Source organism: Staurois parvus, unplaced genomic scaffold (genome assembly GCF_062004578.1).
Source record: "Staurois parvus isolate SC_StPar_1 unplaced genomic scaffold, SC_StPar_1.0 ptg001132l, whole genome shotgun sequence".
NCBI classification, from domain to species: Eukaryota; Metazoa; Chordata; class Amphibia; order Anura; family Ranidae; genus Staurois; species Staurois parvus.
Window position 1 is genome coordinate 159,084 of NW_028318928.1, and position 21,927 is coordinate 181,010.

The 21,927-nt window shown below is 42.4% G+C and overlaps 1 protein-coding gene across 1 annotated transcript; it reads left to right on the top strand.

Annotated features, from left to right (window-relative positions):
- Positions 1-549: 549 nt before the first annotated feature.
- Positions 550-15,857, top strand: LOC149439373 (myosin heavy chain, skeletal muscle, adult-like). The gene is made up of 38 exons (XM_089659091.1): positions 550-750; positions 836-979; positions 2,763-2,919; positions 3,001-3,143; positions 4,447-4,539; positions 4,648-4,711; positions 4,794-4,892; positions 5,003-5,106; positions 5,219-5,357; positions 5,449-5,567; positions 5,660-5,809; positions 5,887-6,057; positions 6,145-6,451; positions 6,554-6,627; positions 9,280-9,367; positions 9,474-9,591; positions 9,775-9,898; positions 9,983-10,119; positions 10,216-10,471; positions 10,585-10,827; positions 10,941-11,117; positions 11,202-11,347; positions 11,430-11,520; positions 11,622-12,011; positions 12,108-12,234; positions 12,461-12,579; positions 12,680-12,876; positions 12,989-13,172; positions 13,251-13,416; positions 13,534-13,658; positions 13,777-14,085; positions 14,193-14,396; positions 14,491-14,616; positions 14,701-14,871; positions 14,959-15,063; positions 15,162-15,257; positions 15,395-15,529; positions 15,617-15,857. The coding sequence occupies exons 1-38, from the start codon at positions 550-552 to the stop codon at positions 15,632-15,634; spliced, it is 5,817 nt and encodes a 1,938-aa protein (XP_089515217.1). The 3' UTR covers positions 15,635-15,857.
- The last annotated feature ends 6,070 nt before the right edge of the window (positions 15,858-21,927 follow it).

The window sequence follows — 21,927 nt, forward strand, 5'->3', positions numbered from 1 at the left end:
GTTCTGGATCATTAACACTCCTTTCACACTGCTCAGTTGAAAAAAACACATCAGAAACGCATGTGCATTTTTGTCACGTTGCGTTTTTGATGCATTTGTATTGCATTTACCCCCCTATCTCTGGACTGACCAAAGCACTTCCTACAGGTACACTGCATTTTTTGATGCATTCTTTGGCGCATTTTTGCTGCGTTTTACATTCATTTCAATGGAGAGGTGCATTTTTGCTGCATTTTTTGGTCCTGTCCAAACATGCACTAAAAATGCAGCCAGCAGGATTTTAAAAATGCAACTGAAATGCAACAGACCAATTTGATGAGTTCCATAGGATTTAAAGGGATGCATTTTTAATGCATTTTTCTTCTGCTTTTTTTTAACTGAACAAAAATTGAACAGTTTGAATGCAGCCTAATATGTCTTAATTGATTTCACAAATATATTGCACCATATATTAGTTAATTTGGTCAATACCATTCAGATATTGCCCTACATTTGAATCCCTCACAACATTATTAACAAAAATACATTTTCAAACAGAAACCTGCAACCATGAGTGACGGTGAGATGGCTGTATTCGGCGATGCTGCCCAGTTCCTCCGTAAGTCTGAAAAAGAAAGACTGGAAGCCCAGAACAAGCCTTTCGATGCCAAGAACACCTGCTACATAGATGACCAAAAGGAACTCTACGTGAAGGGCATGGTCACTGCTCGGGATGAAGAAAAAGTCACCGTAAACACTGACGATGGCAGGGTAACTATTATAGCATATTTTTCATAATAAATCACCTAAACACCATTAGAAAACAATATATCAAACATATAATTTTGCATTCCAGACTGTATCAGTCAAAGACAGTCAAGTATACCCCCAGAATCCTCCCAAGTTCGATAAAATTGAAGACATGGCGATGATGACTCACCTGAATGAGGCTTCTGTGCTGTACAACCTCAAAGAGCGTTACGCAGCCTGGATGATCTACGTAAGTCCCAAAATCTTTGTGTTAAGCCTGAAATAAAAAGACTGGTGGTAATATAAAATGTAGATACCAGTCCTATTAATGCATGCTTTCTTTTATAGTAAAAAATTGTATTCTTAGTTAAAAATCTTTTGAATTTTTTTGTATGCATCAGTTGATGAATGGCAACCAAACCTACCCCGTAAAATAACAGCTTTAATCTGAAAGTCTGAATTTGGTTGCTGAATGTAAAGAAAAACCAAGAGGTCTCGGTACTCAGCTTAAAAACCCAACCTGCTGTGTAAATTGTCAATAGGTGGGGGGTCCTTAACAAATTCCATACCGGGCATTTTACCCCCTTCCTGCCCATGCCATTTTTCAGGTTTCAGCGCTCTCACACTTTGAATGACAATTACACGGTCATACAACATTGTACCCAAACTAAAATTTTATCATTTTCTTCACACAACTAGAGCTTTCTTTTGGTGGTATTTAATCACCGCCGGGGTTTTTATTTTTTGCTAAATTAACAAAAAAAGACCAAAAATTTTGAAAAAAAAACACGTTTTTCTTTGTTTCTGTTATAAAAGTTTGTAAATAAATAATTGTTCTTCATAAATTTAGGCCAAGATGGATTCTACTACATGTCTTTGTTGAAAATAACCCAAATTAGGATGTATTTTTTAGTTTGTAGGAAAGTTATAGAGTTCACAAACTATGGTATAGATCTGAATATTGATCAATCCTGAAGTACTGACGGCCAATCTAATTTCTTGAGGTCCAAGAATGTCAGAACAGTACAGATATCCCCCAAATGACCCCTTTTTGCAAAAGTAGACAGTCCGACGTACTTCATAAGAGGCATGGCGAGTTTTTTGAAGTTGTATTTTTTTTGTCATAATTTTTCGGAAAATGAAAAAATAAAAAAAATGATTTTCACTATTTGTTTTTTTACATACTGTCACCAGTGCAGTACAGCATCATCATATAACTGGCATGGTGGTGATCAGGGACACTGACTGGTGACAGTGTGAAAAAAAAAATATATATATATTTTTTTATTTTTATTATTTTAAATTTTTTATTACATTTTTTTTCTTTTTTTTTAAGATTTTTTTTCATATTTCACTATGACCAAAGTAGTACAATGATACCATAGTAACATTGTACTACTTTGGGGAAGTGATCATTTTTTTTTTATTTTTTTTTTACACAATTTGCTTATAGCAAAGAATTACTTTGCTATAAGCAAGCATTTACCTGAATGACATCGATTCATTCAGGGTTTTTTTTTTGTTTTGTTTTTTTTTTTTGTGCTTAGCTGTTATTTGGCCACAGCTAATCACATGACATGTGCATGTGATTAGCTGTGACCATTCACAGCTAGACACTAGTATACAATGGATGGCATGAATGAAGCCATCCATTGTATACAACTGTCATGTGACCTGCTGTGATTGGTCACAGCAGGTCACATGGTACCGGCAACGGGGCCGATACTCAGATCTGTCATCGGCCGTGTCCGAGGTACACGGCTGGTGACAGATCGCGCCGCTGCGTGGCTCTGCAAGCGCGCGAACTGCGCATGTGCGGGAGTACGCCATATGGCGGCCTCCCGGAAAGCTAGTGCATTTTTACGGACGCCATGCGGCTATTGGCCGGGCGTCAAATGGTTAATGTTGCAAAAAAGCTCTCTCCAGAGCAGCCTGATGATGGGTTATTTGACATGCCAGGCAATAGATTTTATATTTTTAGGTAAAATCTTGAGTTGTTTCACTAACATCCCATACATTATAACACATTACAGACATATTCTGGACTTTTCTGCGTCACTGTCAACCCCTACAAGTGGCTGCCAGTGTATGACCCTAAGGTGGTTGCCGGCTACAGAGGCAAGAAGCGTATGGAAGCCCCACCACACATCTTCTCCATCTCTGATAACGCTTATCAGTACATGCTTACAGGTACCTAAGCTTATTCTGAATGTTTGTTTGATATGTTCAAGAGCCACATACATGGTTTAAATCCACATTTGCATTTGTCAGATCGTGAAAATCAATCTGTCCTGATTACTGGTGAATCTGGTGCTGGAAAGACTGTCAACACCAAGCGTGTCATTCAGTACTTTGCAACAATTGCAGCTCTTGGTGACTCCGGTAAGAAGAAGGAGATGAGCAACAGCATGCAGGTGCGTACTCAAGTTATAACTTTTAATAAAAAAAAAAAATAGATCTTGGAAAAGGAGTTGGTTAGCTATGCAAATGCACTCAATGCCAAGCGGCAGTATAAAGATAAAATGAAAACACATGTAAGTATAATATTATCCTACATAAATCACTAAGGTCTTGAGTATGGAATACACTTTTGGGTAATATACTTATAAGGACATAAAAGATTTATAGAGGGTACAAAGCCAATATAAACTAAATAGATGGCAGGTCTCCCTTATATGAAAAGTAGAAAAAAAAATGAATTTGTCCCATTTGGAAAAAAGGCAAGTTAGAGGTAATTGATAATTACTACATATATACAAAGTCAATGTAAGTAAACTGTGAAATTACTATTTTCTACAAAGAAAAGAAAAAGGGGAAAATAGCTGCATATCAGCAAAATAATATTTTACCATTAGTTTAGGAAGAGTTTTTTAAGGTCACGTGGTCAGGTTGTGGAATACTCCTAGCATGTTATATCCTCTTGTGGGAATACAAACTAAAGTCATAATATACATAATAAAAATTCTAGGTGCTTCTTTTGCATACCTGTTGACTATATGACATCATAAATATGTGTTAACAAAGTTATGTAATTTGGGAGATTCATTGAGTGTCAGCGCACATAGATTTATGAAAGCCAAGTACGACAACAAATATAACTTCGCTCTGATTACAGTCCTGTCCTTCACAGTTAATGTGTTCATTGCAGCGTTCAAGAAATATGATACAGGCCAATACTGTATTGGTATGTGACTGTAAAACTGCTAATGTAATTAGGATATTATTTACTACATAAAAAGCTGCTTGCTCAGACCTGCTTAAGCCCCAGGTGACATATATGCGGCCGTGCATGCCACGTTTTGCGTGGGCACGAGAGCCCATTCATTTGAATGGACTCCCGTGCCCCGTAGAGAAGAAGTCCCTGCATGTCTTCCAAAAATGCAGCCCGCACGGGCACCTCGGTTCCCAGTACGGTTGCATTTTCCAGTACGGGCAACGTGCTATTAGAACTAATAGCACCAGCCCGCGGATCCACATTTCTCTGTGCGGGTGGTGCGGCTGCACGGAGTTTCGTGCTGATCCGCAGTGGCACCACCCGCACAGATGTGAACCTAGCCTTAAGGGCCTTGTACTTGTATAACCAATGCACCACAGTGGAACATGTAGTAGCTACTAATATGACTTCCATTTTTCTGATTTTTTTCCCTTCTTGCTTGTTCTTAATACTCTTACCTGTTTTACTTGTCCTGCTGAATCATTCTATATCTTTATCTTTAGGGTACTCTGGAAGATCAGATCATCCAGGCTAACCCTCTACTGGAAGCCTTCGGTAATGCCAAGACTTTGAGAAATGACAACTCCTCTCGTTTTGTAGGTATTCAAGAGATCTATAGGTTCATTAGTTACTAATTTCTGGGATCTCAGATAAATCTAGGATACTACATGAATGCCTTTCTAATCGTTTCTTCTCATGTTTAGGGTAAATTCATCAGAATCCACTTTGGTACCACTGGAAAACTGTCTTCAGCTGATATCGAAACATGTAAGAACGAAACCCTCTAAGTTTTTCTCATTTTGTAGTTTCTCACATATGTTCATTTAACTACTACTATGCAATTTTATAGATCTGCTGGAGAAGTCCAGAGTAACATTTCAGTTGTCAGCTGAAAGAAGCTATCACATCTTCTACCAGATCTTGACAAACAAGAAACCCGAGGTTGTAGGTATGCTCATATTTTCTCTCACATGAAGAGCACAGAAATGAGACCTGTAAACCATAAGCACATGTAATTATAATGTAGTCCTTAACATTTTTTACAATGTTTGTGTTCAGAGATGCTTCTTGTGACCACTAACCCATACGACTACCCCTCAATCAGCCAAGGTGAAATCGTTGTGAAGAGTATCAATGATGAAGAGGAATTGATTGCCACAGATGTAAGTAGTTGAAATCTTGAATAGAAAAAACTTTTTTCAGTTTTCTTAAATTTCTGCAGGTTTATGAAGGTGCTAAAAAGGCAGCGAATAACCAGAGCTATTTTTCCAACAGACTGCTATTGACATCCTGGGATTCACCCCAGAAGAAAAGATCAGCATCTACAAGCTGACTGGTGCTGTCATGCATCACGGCAATATGAAGTTCAAGCAGAAGCAGAGGGAGGAGCAGGCCGAGCCAGACGGAACTGAGGGTTTGTCTTTGGTTTTTCAATTTATTTTATGAATTTTTTTTCCATCTATCCCATTTTAGGATTTAGTTCATACTATATGTCTTATCTGCAGTTGCTGACAAGATTGCTTATTTGATGGGCCTGAACTCCGCTGATTTGCTGAAGGCTCTGTGCTACCCCAGAGTAAAGGTCGGCAATGAGTTTGTCACCAAGGGACAAACTGTGCCTCAGGTAAGATAAAAACAAGAAACAAAATATCCACATAATCAAAGAAAACTACGTTTTTATATTATATTTACAAATGGCTTTGCTCTCCTCCTTAGGTTAACAACTCTGTTGGTGCTCTTACTAAGTCAGTCTTTGAGAAACTCTTCTTGTGGATGGTCACCCGTATCAACCAGCAGCTCGACACCAAGCAGCCAAGACAGTTCTTTATTGGTGTGCTGGATATTGCTGGATTTGAAATCTTTGATGTAAGTTCTTCAACAGTTCTAGCTTTGTATGCCTTTCAAAGCAACGACCTGTTCTCATTTCTTTCTTTTACATACAGTACAACAGCTTGGAACAGCTCTGTATCAACTTCACCAATGAGAAGTTGCAGCAGTTCTTCAACCACCACATGTTTGTCCTTGAGCAAGAAGAATACAAGAAGGAAGGTATTGACTGGGAGTTCATTGACTTTGGTATGGACTTGGCTGCCTGCATTGAGCTTATTGAGAAGGTAATTTCACATTTGTAAATGTTATTATGAAACAAAAATTGTAGAATTATGTGTTGTTACAGAGTAACACCTATTGTTTGTTATCAGCCTATGGGCATCTTCTCCATCCTTGAAGAGGAGTGCATGTTCCCCAAGGCCACTGACACATCCTTCAAGAACAAGCTGTATGAGCAGCATCTTGGCAAGTGCAAGAACTTTGAGAAGCCCAAACCTGGCAAAGGAAAAGCTGAGGCTCATTTCTCCCTTGTACACTATGCTGGTACTGTGGATTACAACATCAGCGGCTGGCTGGACAAGAATAAGGATCCACTGAATGAATCTGTTATCCAGCTGTACCAGAAATCTTCAATGAAACTGCTGTCCTTCCTGTACTCCAGCTACAATGCTACTGATGGTGAGTAGCTTGCCTGTTCCTTTCTTATTTTAATTTTTTTTTTTTTACTTTTACATTTAGATTAAGATCTGTGATGACTCTCCCATTATGTTTTATTAACAGATGCTGGCAGCGGTGGTAAAGGTGGAAAGAAGAAGAAGGGATCCTCCTTCCAGACTGTGTCTGCTCTGTTTAGAGTTAGTATGACCTTTTAATCTGCATGAAGTCTTACATCATCTCTACCATAGCTATATTATTCTAACATGTACCGTATTTTCCGGCGTATAAGACGACTGGGCGTATAAGACGACCCCCTACTTTTCCTGTTAAAATACAGGGTTTGGGCTATACTCGCCGTATAAGACTACCCCTCTTCCAACACACACCAAATAAAAATTAAAAAACATCAGATTTGATTTCAATATGGTAGGGTATTCCAATGATGGGGCACGATTCCTCGCTCTGACACCAATGATGGGGCACGATTCCTCGCTCTGACACCAATGATGGGGCACGATTCCTCGCTCTGACACCAATGATGGGGCACTATTCCTCCCACTGACACCAATGATGAGGCACTATTCCTCCCATTGACACCAATGATGGTGCCCCATCATTAGTGTCAGTGTGTGAGGAATAGTGTCCCATCATTAGTGTCAGTGGGAGGAATAGTGCCCCATCATTGGTGTCAGAGCGAGGAATCGTGCCCCATCATTGGTGTCAGAGCGAGGAATCGTGCCCCATCATTGGTGTCAGAGCAAAGAATCGTGCCCCATCATTGGTGTCAGAGTGAGGAATCGTGCCCCATCATTGGTGTCAGAGCGAGGAATTGTGCCCCATCATTGGTGTCAGTGGGAGGAATAGTGCCCCATCATTGGTATCAGGGGGAGGAATAGTGCCCCATCATTGGGATCAGGGGGAGGAATAGTGCCCCATCATTGGTGTCAGTGGGAGGGATAGTGCCCCATCATTGGTATCAGTGGGACTAATAGTGCCCCATCATTGGTGTCAGTGGGAGGAATAGTGTCCCATCATTGGTGTCAGTGGGAGGAATAGTGCCCCATCATTGGTGTCAGAGCGAGGAATCGTGCCCCATCATTGGTGTCAGAGCAAAGAATCGTGCCCCATCATTGGTGTCAGTGGGAGGAATAGTGCCCCATCATTGGTGTCAGAGCGAGGAATCGTGCCCCATCAATGGTGTCAGAGCGAAGAATCATGCCCCATCATTGGTGTCAGTGGGAGGAATAGCACCCCATCATTGGTGTCAGAGCAACGAATCGTGCCCCATCATTGGTGTCAGTGGAAGGAATAGCACCCCATCATTGGTGTCAGTGGGAAGATTCGTGCCCCATCATTGGTGTCAGTGGGAGGAATAGCACCCCATCATTGGTGTCAGTGGGAGGAATAGCGCCCCATCATTGGTCTCAGTGGGAGGAATAGCGCCCCATCATTGGTGTCAGTGGAAGGAATAGCGCCCCATCATTGGTGTCAGTGGGAGGAATAGTGTCCCATCATTGGTGTCAGAGCAACGAATCGTGCCCCATCATTGGTGTCAGTAGGAGGAATAGCACCCCATCATTGGTGTCAGTGGGAAGAATCGTGCCCCATCATTGGTGTCAGTGGGAGGAATAGCACCCCATCATTGGTGTCAGTGGGAGGAATAGCACCCCATCATTGGTGTCAGTGGGAGGAATAGCGCCCCATCATTGGTGTCAGTGGGAGGAATAGCGCCCCATCATTGGTGTCAGTGGGAGGAATAGTGCCCCATCATTGGTATCAGTGGGAGGAATAGTGCCCCATCATTGGTGTCAGTGGGAGGAATAGCGTCCCATCATTGGTGTCAGTGGGAGGAATAGCGTCCCAACATTGGTGTCAGTGGGAGGAATAGTACCCCATCAGTGGGGAGAGGAATAGTGCCCCATCATTGGTGTCAGTGGGAGGAATAGTGCCCCATCATTGGTGTCAGTGGGAGGAATAGTGCCCCATCATTGGTATCAGTGGGAGGAATAGTGCCCCATTATTGGTGTCAGTGGGAGGAATAGTGTCCCAACATTGGTGTCAGTGGGAGAAATAGTACCCCGTCAGTGGGGAGAGGAATAGTGCCCCATCGTTGGTGTCAGTGGGAGGAATAGTGCCCCATCATTGGTGTCAGTTGGAGGAATAGTGCCCCATCATTGGTGTCAGTGGGAGGAATAGTGCTCCATCATTGGTATCAGTGGGAGGAATAGTGCCCTATCATTGGTATCAGTGGGAGGAATAGTGCCCCATCGTTGGTGTCAGTGGGAGGAATAGTGCCCCATCGTTGGTGTCAGTGGGAGGAATAGTGCCCCATCATTGGTGTCAATGGCAGGAATAATGCCCATCATTAGTATCAGTGACACCAATGATGGGGCACTATTCCTCCCACTGACACCAATGACACTTGCTTACTCCTGTTCCAGTATGGTACTGCTGCAGCCAGCATATGTGGTTGCAGCAGCACCTCTGTACTGCACACTTACCGGCTTCTCCCTCACTCGATTTTCGCGGGTCGGCTCGGCTCCGCTTCCTCGCCCGTGATTGGCCACCTGTGTGCCTTTCCTGAGCTACAGTTCTGGCGGCCAATCACTGGTGAGGAGGCGGAGCCGAGCGGCAGGAGTGAGGGAGTGGCCCCTGTACTTAGTGTCCCTTCCGTCGGAAGGGGGGGACGGTGGCGGCACCGCGTCACCCCCCTAAAGAGTGCCGCCCTGACGTATACCGGGATATAAGACCACCCCCGACTTTTGAGAAGATTTTCAAGGGTCAAAAAGTCGTCTTATACGCCGGAAAATACGGTATGTAAATCTTCATTTATAATGTGTGTGTTATAGGAAAACTTGAGCAAGCTGATGACCAACTTGAAAAGCACTCACCCTCATTTTGTGCGTTGTCTGATCCCCAATGAGACTAAAACTCCAGGTACAATTTTATTATCCTTTTCATGCTGCAAGCACCAAACATTAAAAGGCACTATTGTTGTTGTGGTCACTGCTGACATTTAAGATATCTCTTTATTGATTGACAGGTATCATGGATAACCACCTAATCATTCACCAACTGAGATGTAATGGTGTATTGGAAGGTATCAGAATCTGTAGAAAGGGATTCCCCAGCAGAATTATTTATGGTGACTTTAAGCAACGGTAAATTTTCATGCACATTGTAAACATACTTGTATATCTTATAAAACTGTTGGATCATTAAGGGTGGATAATGCCATTAGATTTGGGAGTTAAATGGAAAGTTTTAGTTATTTAGATATATATCATTTATTATACACTTTGAGAATGAACATTAACTATACCAAACTGTTCTTTTTACTAAAGTTACAAGGTCCTGAATGCCAGTGCAATCCCAGAGGGTCAGTTTATTGACAGCAAGAAGGCATCAGAGAAACTCTTGGGCTCTATTGATGTTGACCACACTCAGTACAAATTTGGCCACACCAAGGTTTGGAAGTAGCCACTCCAAGAAAATGGTAGATCAAACAGTTTAAAATTTTTTTTATTTAAAATGAGTATTTTTTTTCTAAAGGTATTCTTCAAAGCTGGTCTCCTGGGTACCCTGGAAGAGATGAGAGATGAAAAGTTGGCAGAACTTATCACTCATACTCAGGCCCTCTGTAGAGGATTCTTGATGAGAGTTGAATTCAAGAAGATGACGGAAAGAAGGTAACATTTATCATGTACTTCATTGAATGCAGCACCGATCCACCTTCATTAGGAATGCAAAAAAACAACTGGAAATTATAACTATTTCCTAAACAGGGAAGCCATCTTTGTCATCCAGTACAATGTCAGATCATTCATGAATGTCAAACACTGGCCATGGATGAAACTGTACTTCAAGATTAAGCCTCTCCTGAAGAGTGCAGAAACTGAGAAGGAGATGGCAAATATGAAAGAGGAGTTTGGAAAGACCCAGGAAGCTCTGGTCAAGGCAGAGTCCAAGAAGAAAGAGCTAGAGGAGAAAATGATTGCCCTGTTGCAGGAGAAGAATGACTTAATGCTCCAAGTCCAATCGGTAGGTAGAATTACATAGCAACAAACTGTTTCTAGAAACAGAATTTCTAGTTATATCTAATTGGTGTCCATCCAAAAATTCCCAGTTGCATAAAAGAAAATTATTTTCAACAGGAATCTGAGACTCTGGTTGATGCTGAGGAGAGATGTGAAGGTCTCATCAAGAATAAGATTCAACTGGAATCAAAGGTCAAGGAGCTCAATGAAAGACTTGAAGATGAAGAAGAAAGCAATGCTGAACTGACAGCTAAGAAAAGGAAACTAGAAGATGAATGCTCAGAGCTGAAGAAAGATATCGATGACCTGGAACTCACTCTGGCAAAAGTAGAAAAAGAAAAACATGCAACAGAAAATAAGGTATAAGCAACAAGAAAAGCAAAGTCCACTTTCTAATACAAATACACAAATACAAAGTCCACTTCCTAATACTGTAGAATGGTGTATGTTAATCTTTGTTCTCTTACTTACAGGTTAAAAATCTTACTGAAGAATTGGCATCTCTTGATGAAAATGTCTCCAAACTCACCAAGGAAAAGAAAGCTCTTCAGGAGGCTCATCAGCAAACTCTTGATGACCTTCAAGCTGAGGAAGACAAAGTCAGCTCCTTGACCAAAGCAAAGACAAAGCTGGAACAGCAAGTGGATGATGTGAGTTAAAATAGGATTTCTAATACTAATCTGCTGTGTATTTAAAAAGAGCCAATTTATTCAAATAAATGAATTTACCTCCAGCTGGAAGGTTCTCTGGAACAAGAGAAGAAACTCCGTCTTGAGCTGGAAAGGGCCAAGAGGAAGCTGGAAGGTGACCTGAAACTGTCCCAGGAAACTGTCATGGATCTTGAAAATGATAAGCAGCAAACTGATGAAAAACTGAAAAAGTAAGGATTGCTCTCCATTTTTTAAAAGGAAAGACTGAAAATTAAGGCAACATTTGAAACTTGTATTAACCTTAATTCACAGGAAAGACTTTGAAATCAGCCAACTCCAGGCAAAGATTGAGGATGAACAATCCCTTGGATCTCAACTGCAGAAGAAGATAAAGGAACTGCAGGTAAAACAATGGATTACAGGATCCTAATATCATACAGATTTATTTATCAATATGTAGCTATGATTATTACAATCCCTATAATAATAACCTGCTCTATTTAGGCTCGCATGGAAGAACTTGAGGAGGAAATTGAAGCTGAGAGGGCAGCACGTGCCAAAGTTGAGAAACAGAGAGCAGATCTCTCCAGAGAACTTGAAGAAATCAGTGAAAGACTTGAGGAAGCTGGCGGTGCAACATCTGCCCAGATTGAGCTGAACAAGAAACGTGAAGCTGAATTCCAGAAACTGAAACATGACCTGGAAGAAGCTACACTTCAACATGAAGCCACTGCTGCAGCTCTGCGCAAGAAGCATGCTGACAGTGTTACTGAGCTTGGAGAACAGATTGACAACCTGCAGCGTGTTAAGCAGAAGCTGGAGAAAGAGAAGAGTGAGCTGAAGATGGAGATTGATGACCTCGCCAGCAACTTGGAGAGCATCTCTAAAGCTAAGGTAGGTCATTTTTCCAAAATATATGTTTCATAATGCTTTTTTAATCCTTATTCTGGAATGAAAACAATGATTTTACCATTGTTCTTGTTCTTGCAGGCCAACCTTGAGAAAGTTAACCGTGTGCTTGAGGACCAACTGAGTGAAGTTAAGTCTAAGGACGATGAACATCTGCGCTTACTTAATGACCTAACTACCCAGAAGGCTCGTCTGCAGACTGAGTCTGGTAGGTTAATTACTGTAATCATGTAATAGAAGTAATAAATGTCACAATATAATTAGGTGTAGCCTCTGGATATACTGTATAAAATAGAAGCCAATAAAATAATTTAGAAAACCAATGGTATAGTAAGAGTATTTAGAAGAGTGAAGAAATACTACATGCACTATGATGTGTCTATTAAATGTAGTGTTTTTCCATGCTATGTAATATTTTTCTCAAATGATTCTAGGTGAGCTGTCTCGCCAGCTTGAAGAGAAGGAATCTCTGATTTCTCAGCTTTCCAGAGGCAAACAGGGTTTCACTCAGCAGGTTGAGGAACTCAAGAGACAGCTTGAAGAGGAAACAAAGGTAACGCTGTAATGTTAAGTTAAATGAAAACTACTGAAATAATAAATTTCTTACAATACCATTACATGCATTTCACACAATTCTCATCTGCATATTCCAGGCCAAGAATGCCCTTGCCCATGCCCTGCAGTCTGCTCGCCATGACAATGACTTGCTCCGTGAGCAATATGAGGAGGAACAGGAAGCCAAGGCTGAGCTTCAACGTTCTCTGTCCAAGGCTAATGGTGAAGTTGCTCAGTGGAGGACCAAATATGAAACGGATGCCATTCAGCGCACAGAGGAGCTGGAGGAGGCCAAGTAAGTTGAAACTCAGAAGATTTGTTTAAATTTCAATATTTTAATTGATTTTATAATAGAAAAATACTCTTATTGTACGATTACATAATATTGTTTTTTATTTTCTTTACAGGAAAAAGCTGGTTCAGCGTTTGCAGGATGCTGAGGAGCAGGTTGAGGCTGTGAACTCTAAGTGTGCGTCCCTGGAAAAGACCAAGCAGAGGTTGCAGTCTGAGGTTGAAGACCTCATGGTTGATGTGGAGAGAGCAAATAGTGCAGCAGCTTCTCTTGACAAGAAACAGAGGAACTTTGACAAGGTCAACATGCAGAAATTATACCTCTGTAATAACTTTCAATTATTTGAATACATATTCTAATCATGTCCATGATTTCAGGTCCTGGCAGAATGGAAGCAGAAGTTTGAGGAGGGTCAGGCTGAACTAGAGGCTGCTCAGAAAGAGGCTCGTAGCCTGAGCACTGAGATCTTCAAGATGAAGAATGCTTATGAAGAGGCTCTGGAACAAGCTGAAACCCTGAAACGCGAGAACAAGAACTTGCAACGTATGTGATTTCATATATTTAAAATTTGCTTACTTATTTCTATCATTTTTAATTGATGAGACTGGCATGTGCACCAAATAATTAAGTGTAACATTTGTTTGACCATCTCTTCATCAGAGGAGATCTCAGATCTGACTGAACAGATTGGTGAGACTGGAAAGTCCATTAATGAACTTGAGAAGGCCAAGAAGCAGGTTGAACAGGAAAAGAGTGACCTTCAGGCTGCTCTGGAGGAAGCTGAGGTACACAACTATAACTAGAAAAATACACACGATACTATGGATTGGCTTAATTTTGGCATTACGTTTCTGAATGCCAGTCTAACAACTTAATTTTCCATATTGTGTTCCTTTTTTAAAGGGATCATTGGAACATGAAGAAGCCAAGATCCTCCGTGTTCAGCTTGAGCTGAACCAGATCAAATCTGAGGTGGACAGGAAGATTGCAGAGAAGGATGAGGAGATTGAACAGCTGAAGAGAAATAGCCAGAGAGCCATCGACACCATGCAGAGCACTTTGGACTCTGAAATCAGGAGCAGAAATGATGCTCTGAGACTGAAAAAGAAGATGGAAGGAGATCTGAATGAACTTGAGATCCAACTTAGCCATGCCAACCGCCAGGCTGCAGAGGCACAGAAACAGCTCAGAAATGTGCAAGGACAACTGAAGGTATCTCTAAAAAGCACACATAATCATACAAAATACAAAACTCTAGTCTCATTCTATTGAAAGTAGTCAGATTGTTGGTTTACGACCACACACTCTTTGTCATCTAGGATGCCCAGCTACAGTTAGATGATGCTGTGAGGGGACAGGAAGACCTGAAGGAACAGGTTGCTGTGATTGAACGCAGAAGCAATTTGCAACAAGCTGAGATTGAGGAGTCCAGGTCTGCTCTGGAACAGACAGAGAGATCTCGCAAGATGGCAGAACAGGAACTTCTGGATGCCAGTGAACGTCTGCAGCTCCTGCACTCACAGGTAGGATTTACTACTAAATACTATTAGATTTAGCAATAAATGTTACCTTGTTTCATGAAATGCAAAATAATGCCCCAAATATTTGTCTTTCTAGAACACCAGCCTGCTCAACAGCAAGAAGAAATTAGAAAGTGACTTTGCACAGCTGCAGAATGAAATGGAAGAATCTGTTCAGGAAGCCAGAAATGCTGAAGACAAAGCCAAAAAGGCCATCACTGATGTACACATCCATTCTTGCACAAACTCATAGCATAGATCACACTAAGTCAATATTCCCACTGACGGTTTTTCCATACTACTCAAGGCTGCTCTGATGGCAGAAGAGCTGAAGAAGGAGCAGGACACCAGTGCCCATCTGGAGAGAATGAAGAAGAACCTTGAACAGACTGTAAAGGACCTGCAGCACCGTCTGGATGAAGCCGAACAGCTGGCACTGAAGGGTGGCAAGAAGCAGCTCCAGAAACTGGAAGCCAGAGTAAGTATATTAAATATTAATGTGGTAAAGATTGGGGGATAAATAAAAAAATTCCACCAATATATTTTCTAAAAATGTTCCTGACAGGTGCGTGAACTGGAGAGTGAGCTGGACAATGAGCAGAAACGTGGAGTTGAGTCCGTTAAAGGAGTTCGCAAATATGAAAGGAGGGTTAAGGAACTGACCTACCAGGTAAAGTACCTTAGCACATATACTAACTTGGGTTAAAGCATTTTGTTACAAACATGATACTTGCATTCTGAATGCTCTATATTATCTTTCTTTTGCAGACTGAGGAAGATAGGAAAAACATCCTGAGATTGCAGGATCTGGTAGACAAGCTGCAGCTGAAGGTCAAGGCCTATAAGAGACAGTCTGAGGAATCTGTAAGTGGAAACTTAATTTCTTGTAGAAAAACTTATTTTTAGAAGCCTTTTCTTCATAAACTAGCAAGCAAGTTAGACTTTAGACCAAATTTCCAATACAATTTGCAATATGACAATTGATTAACCCTGCTCTTCAGGAGGAACAAGCCAATGCTCACCTGAGCCGCGTCAGGAAGGTCCAGCATGAGCTTGAAGAGGCTGAAGAGAGAGCCGATATTGCTGAGTCCCAGGTCAACAAGCTCAGGGCCAAAAGCCGTGACGTTGGAGGAAAGGTATAACACCATTTGTCAATGTTATGTCACTTAAATTTCTTCCTAAAATTACTTATTTTGCCTTACATTTTTTTTTCTTTTTTGCAGAAGGATAGTGAAGAGTAAATATTTCTGAATGTTTATAGAAAAATGAACAGTATTTAAATGATCTTGTGTTAATAGTTAAATAAATTATTTAGGTTCTTTAAATATGTTTTTTACCCTACTAACACAATATTCATGCAATGGTTTCCACTGTAAAGCTGAACTAGGTAGATATATACACAGAAATGAATGAAGCTATGAATTAATTAAAAGATAATAAAGTGTATTTATGTAGCTCCTCTAATTATCTGAGTATGGCTTATTATTAGCATTATATAGTTCCTTGTACAGCAGCACTCCTACTGGAAGAGGGATGGACAGTGCTAGCAGCCAAATAGTAGGCACAAAAGCTGACAGGAGGAGAGATCAGTGTGAGCAATTGGGTAAACTGCTGCTACTCCCTCTCTGTCCTGTCCTAGGCTGGTGGTAGGGAATAGGTGGTGACCTAGCATTCTTGCTTAACTGCAGCAGTGAAAAGTCACCAGCCTGGTTGTGCATTCTGGTGGGGTTCTGTAAATCTCAGGACTAGATTGACAAAAATGTGTTTATGAAAAATCAGCAAATTGGTTCAACGAAGGAACATGGAAAGGGAGCATCCTTTTAGGAACCCTACTGATATACAGAAGTCTAGAATGTGTGTGTTTAAGGGTGGTTCCACACTACATAAATGTTGAAAAATGTATATTTAACCAACAAACCAAGATCTTGATAAGCGGCCTATTTACACCCAATGGAACTACTGATGCAATGATGTATATTTGTTGATCAGTGTATTCAATAAGCACTGTGGGAAGTCTCTTTATGAATATCCATAAAAACATACTTGCCTATATCTATAAATATGGGTCATTATGCCATTTTAGCATCTGATAAAAAATGTAGAAGCAAAATTTAAAATGGCTCCCTTCCCATAACAAACAAAATGAAATGTATCAAACACATTGGGGTACATTATTAGGAAACCAGTAAATGTGACAGCCAATGTAACATTCACTACAGGTACTGTAAATCATATGACTCACTGTAATTTAAAACACATGCATCAGGAAGATACACCTATAGTGAATTTTTGGTGAATGCATACTTAGCAACATCTTTGTCCCAGTCTCTGGGACACTGTCACCACTGTCCATGGCCCATACTTGATATTTCCAACTTACATTATGCCCACTTTCTAGATGGCCCTGCCTAGATCATGTCCACTTTCTGTATGGTGCCACCCTTAATTATCTAGGGACCGCCGACTGTCACCTCTGTCCATAGCCCAAACTTGCTATTTCCACCTTCCAGGCAATCCCATACAGATTACACTCACTTTCCAGATGGCCCTGCCTAGATCATGCTTACTTTCTGGGTCATGCCAACTCTAATTATATAGAGACCATCCAATGTCACCAACTCCCATGGCCCACACTTGATACTTCCACCTTCCAGGCAGCCCACCATGATCACGCCCACTTCCCTGTTGGCCCTGGTTAGATCACTCCCAGTTTCTGGGTGGCCCCACTCCTAATTATGTAGGAACCACCTACTTGCATTTGTGATTCCCTCGGCTAATACGCCTTTTTGAGTTAATAAATGTAGAACTACCCTAAGACACAGCATTATTGGGACAGAGGACCAAGACGTGGAAATGCCCCGGAATATCCGGGACAGTTAGTATTTATGTGAATGTCATGCTCACTGCTTTATAAATATACCCCAATGTTGGGCTGTCATTTTTTTTTTACCAGTTAAATGCTATAAAAGTATACAAATGTAGTACTAGTCCTGAAGGAGCTTGGTAATTTGGGTTCTCTGTTCTGTGCCTCGACTCAACTTTAGCCCCTCTGACACACCAGGTCAAGCAAATAGATGCTGTAATACTGTTAAGAGCACAGAGATAGATATTTTGCACACCACTATCATTCAATAATTATAAATAGGCACCAGTCATGTACCTTGGTTGGAGACCGAGGTGATGAAAGGACTTCCCTTGTAGCTCTGGTCCGAGCACCCCTGAATGTGGTGATAGAAGTACAGGGCTCAAAGAAGCACAGGTGCCAGTAGCTTGGTAGCAGGTGATTGCCACAGTCAGAGACGTAGTCATGGTGAGTCGGGGTCATACACGGTGAGGCACCATCATGGTTGGGAAGCAGGCCTCTGAGGTCAGTACCAGGGAAGCAGGCAGAGAATAATCAGACACAACAAACACTTTTCTCATGCGCTAGGAAAAGACCCAGTAGACCCAATAGGAATGTTCTGGAATTTTCTGGAATATGCACTGCTTGCTGCCCTCAACAGACCGGGGTGGTCCAAATACACTGGATGCAAATAGAGAAACAGAAAAAGGGCACACCGACCTAGTGCATTATCGTTTAAAGATTTATTGAAGAACAAAGTAAGTATCATACTCAGAATAGACATAAAAACACAGGCATGTCAAACTGAACAAGATGTAGGATCCAAACAACATCTGAGTCCATACGATGGAACCCTGGATGACCAACTGGCTCTGTGGAAGAGGTTGTGTCCTCGAAACGTGTTAGCCAGTTGGTCATCCAGGGTTCCATCGTATGGACTCAGATGTTGTTTGGATCCTAGATCTTGTTCAGTTTGACATGCCTGTGTTTTTATGTCTATTCTGAGTATGATACTTACTTTGTTCTTCAATAAATCTTTAAACGATAATGCACTAGGTCGGTGCGCCCTTTTTCTGTTTCTCTATTTGCATCCAGAGAATAATCAGAGACAAACTGAGTTCAGTATCCAAAATCCACAGAGCAAGGTCAGCAACAAGCCGGGTCAGCAATGGAAGATGAGCCAGCCAAAGCAGGAACACGGATCAAGGAAAAGCTGAAGAGCTTCCAGCGACTAACACATACCAGGGTCTCCATTAAATAGGCAGCTTGAGGCCAATGTGATTGGTGCTGATAGTCTGGTTAGTGATAAAGAAGTACATTATATTATAACAGTTTAAAGTAGAAACTTTTATGTATATACAGTATATGAAAGTAGGTAGAATGTTTTCTAGACAATGCAATCACTAGCTTGTAGCAGTTTGTTATAGGACTCAATATAGTTGGTAGGACTTATACTTGATAACCTGCTGATCAGCGCAAGCAATGCCAGGAACCACATTAACTGTAAGGGTAAACAATAATGCAATAACTTTACCTGCTATCTTTCCATCACATTACTAGAGTGCATTCTAGAGGTGATGACTATAGCTCTGGTCTACTGCAGCAATGCCCCCACTTCTACAGACAATACCAGAAGTCTTTATAGAGTCGCTTATCTAGACAGTCCTATACCCTAGACCTGCAGCCGGCTAATGTTGGGGCCCATCTTGTCATTGGTGCACATAAGCATTATCACGTACCTGGTGATGGAGGCCAATGGAGAGAGGGCTTCCCTTGCGGCTAAGTTCCAGACTCCCCTGAGAGTGGGACGGCGGGAGTCAGGCCCAAAGTTGCACAGGTCACCTGTAGGAGTGCTGGTTGGTGGTCCACTCAGAAGCACAGCTGGTGCACGGAGATAGGTCTGCAGACAGGAGGCGCCTGTGCGTGGTATGCAAGCCCTTCTAGGATTTAGATGTTTACTGGGTAGTCGGTTCAAGCCAAGGTCAGGTACCAGGTGGGAATCAGAGCAGACATAGTCAGATGGGATAGCCGAGGTCATACACAGAGGAGCGAGAGAGAGAGAATATCCATAAGCCAAGCCAAGGTCAGATCAGGGGTAAAACAGAGTAGACAGGTCCAGGAGCAAGCCAAGTGGGTAACAGGAAATCACAGGTCAGAATCACAGGAAACAGGAACCAGGAACAGGGCACGGGGAGCTAGAGATCATCCAGCAACTAGAGGAAGTGATGAGCCTCATTATAAAGGCCGCCTGGCACCAGACTGAGGCTGATGTGTACTTCTGCGGCCATGTAAAGTACTGGCAGAAATGCCAGATCTTCCAGAACTACTGCCGTGGACAGGACCCTGGCAGTGCCCCCCCCCCCCCTAAAGGGCAGCCTCCGGATGCCCACCTGGGCCATCTTTTCAGGATACTTGGAATGAAATTCTTGGAGAAGCCTGGGGGCATGTACACTCCCTTTTGGGTTTTCAGGTGGGTACCCCTTCCATCTGACCAGGTACTGGATTTGTCTTCCCCGCCTTCTGCAGTCCAGAATTGATTCAACTTCGTATTCCGTCTCCTCCCCAACTGTTATCAGCGCAGGAGGTGGTTCTACTCTCCCTGGAAAAGGATCAGGAACAGCTGGCTTGAGCAGGGAGACGTGGAAAACTGGGTAGATCTTGTATGTTTCCGGAAGGACCAGCTCAAACGCCACTGGATTGATTTCCGTCTTGATCCGGAAAGGGCCAATGTACCTTGGACCCAACTTACGTGATGGGCACGGGAGTTTTAGATTGTCAGTTGATAGCCAAACTCTGTCTCCAATCTTCAGAGGAGGGTTTCCTCTCCATTTCCTGTCGTAGTGTTTCTTATAATCAGCCTTGGATTTCAGCATAGACTCTCGGAGGACTTTACAGTTGTTCTGTAGCATGGAGAATCTGTCCTGTACTGCGGGTCCCGAAGCTTCAGGAATGGTGTCAGGTATGGGGGAAGGGTGAAATCCATAATTGGCCCAAAATGGCGACTGGTTTGTAGCAGAATGGACTGAATTGTTGTAGGCAAATTCTGCCAATGGGAGTAGGGATGCCCAATCATCCTGAGAAAAAGCAGAGAAGCACAGTAAATATTGCTCCAAAGTCTGATTTGTTCGCTCCGTTTGCCCATTACTCTGGGGATAGTAGGCAGATGATAAGCAGAGTTCGACGTTCAGGGCTTTGTAGAGGGCTCTCCTGAACCTGGACGTAAACTGCACCCCTCGGTCTGTGACGATATTACTGGGCAGACCATGTAACCTGACAATCTCTTTGATGAAGGTTAGTGCAGTCTCTGGTATGGATAGAGTACCCACCATTGGTAAAAAGTGGACCATCTTGGATAGCCGATCCACTACTACCAAAATGGTAGTAAACCCCTCCGAGGGAGGCAAATCCACAATGAAGTCCATTGTGACCATCTCCCAGGGACGATCAGTAATGGGCAGGGGCCTCAGCAACCTCCAGGCCTTGGCTTTGTCTCCTTTGTTCCACAGACACACTGTGCACAACTTCACATAAGCTCTACAGTCATTATTCAAGTTGGGCCACCAGAAGGATCGCTGGATTAGTTCCATTGTCTTATGGGCTCCAAAGTGTCCAGCCAGTTGATGGTCATGGAAAGCCCTGAAAACTTGAGACCTCACTTCTTGGGGTACAAAGATTTTATCCTTGTGCCACAGAAGACCATCCTGCCTTCTGCGCAAATTTTGTTCGGGTTCATGACATAGTGCAGAGGCTTGCTTGATGAAAGACTTTAGGCTGGGTTGAATCAGCAAAAAATTTTGGGCCGACAAAATGATGTTGGGGGGAGAAGGCTCCTCTGGGTCCGGGAACATGCAGGAAAGGGCATCTGCTTTCCCGTTCTTGGATCCTGGGCGGTAGGTTATGTGGAAGTTAAACCTGGAGAAATATAAAGCCCATCTAGCCTGTCGAAGTCTTAAGCGCTTGGCAGACCTTAGATACTCCAGATTTTTATGATCTGTGAAAATTATAATTGGGTGGCTGGCTCCTTCCAAGAGATATCTTCATTCTTCGAATGCTATCGTAATCGCTAAAAGTTCCCTATCTCCCACACTGTAGTTCCTCTCGGCTTGGCTCATTTTTCTAGAACAGAAAGCTATTGGGTGAAACAGAGCCTTTGAGCCCTGTCGCTGAGAGAGTATGGCTCCTGTAGCAACTTCAGATGCGTCTACCTCCAGGATGAAGGGGAGTTTTGGCTCTGGATGCTGTAACACAGGAGCCGATTGAATTCATCTTTTAATTGCTCAAACGCTTTTTGAGCTTCCTGGCTCCAGCAAAATCATGTATGCTAGCGGGTGAGTTGAGTAATAGGGGCAATGTTTGTGGAAAAGCCCTTAACCACCGCCCGCCATACAGTAATATGATGGACGCAAGGTGGTTCTCTTGTTCTGGGAAAACATCATATGATGTCCTCCCATTCTAACTACGCAGCGCGGCGATCAGCAGTGCGCTGTGTCCCTCAGACACAGCGGATCACCGATCCACGGAAAGAGCCGAAGATGTCTGCTCGGTCATGTGATCAGCTGTCTCCAATCACAGCTGATCACATGTAAACAGGGAAATGCCATTTATCGGCATTTCTCTCCCCATGAGCTGTCAAGCTGACAGCTTGTGAGGAGAGGAGAGCCGGTAATCGGCATTCCTTGGAGGGGATATCTA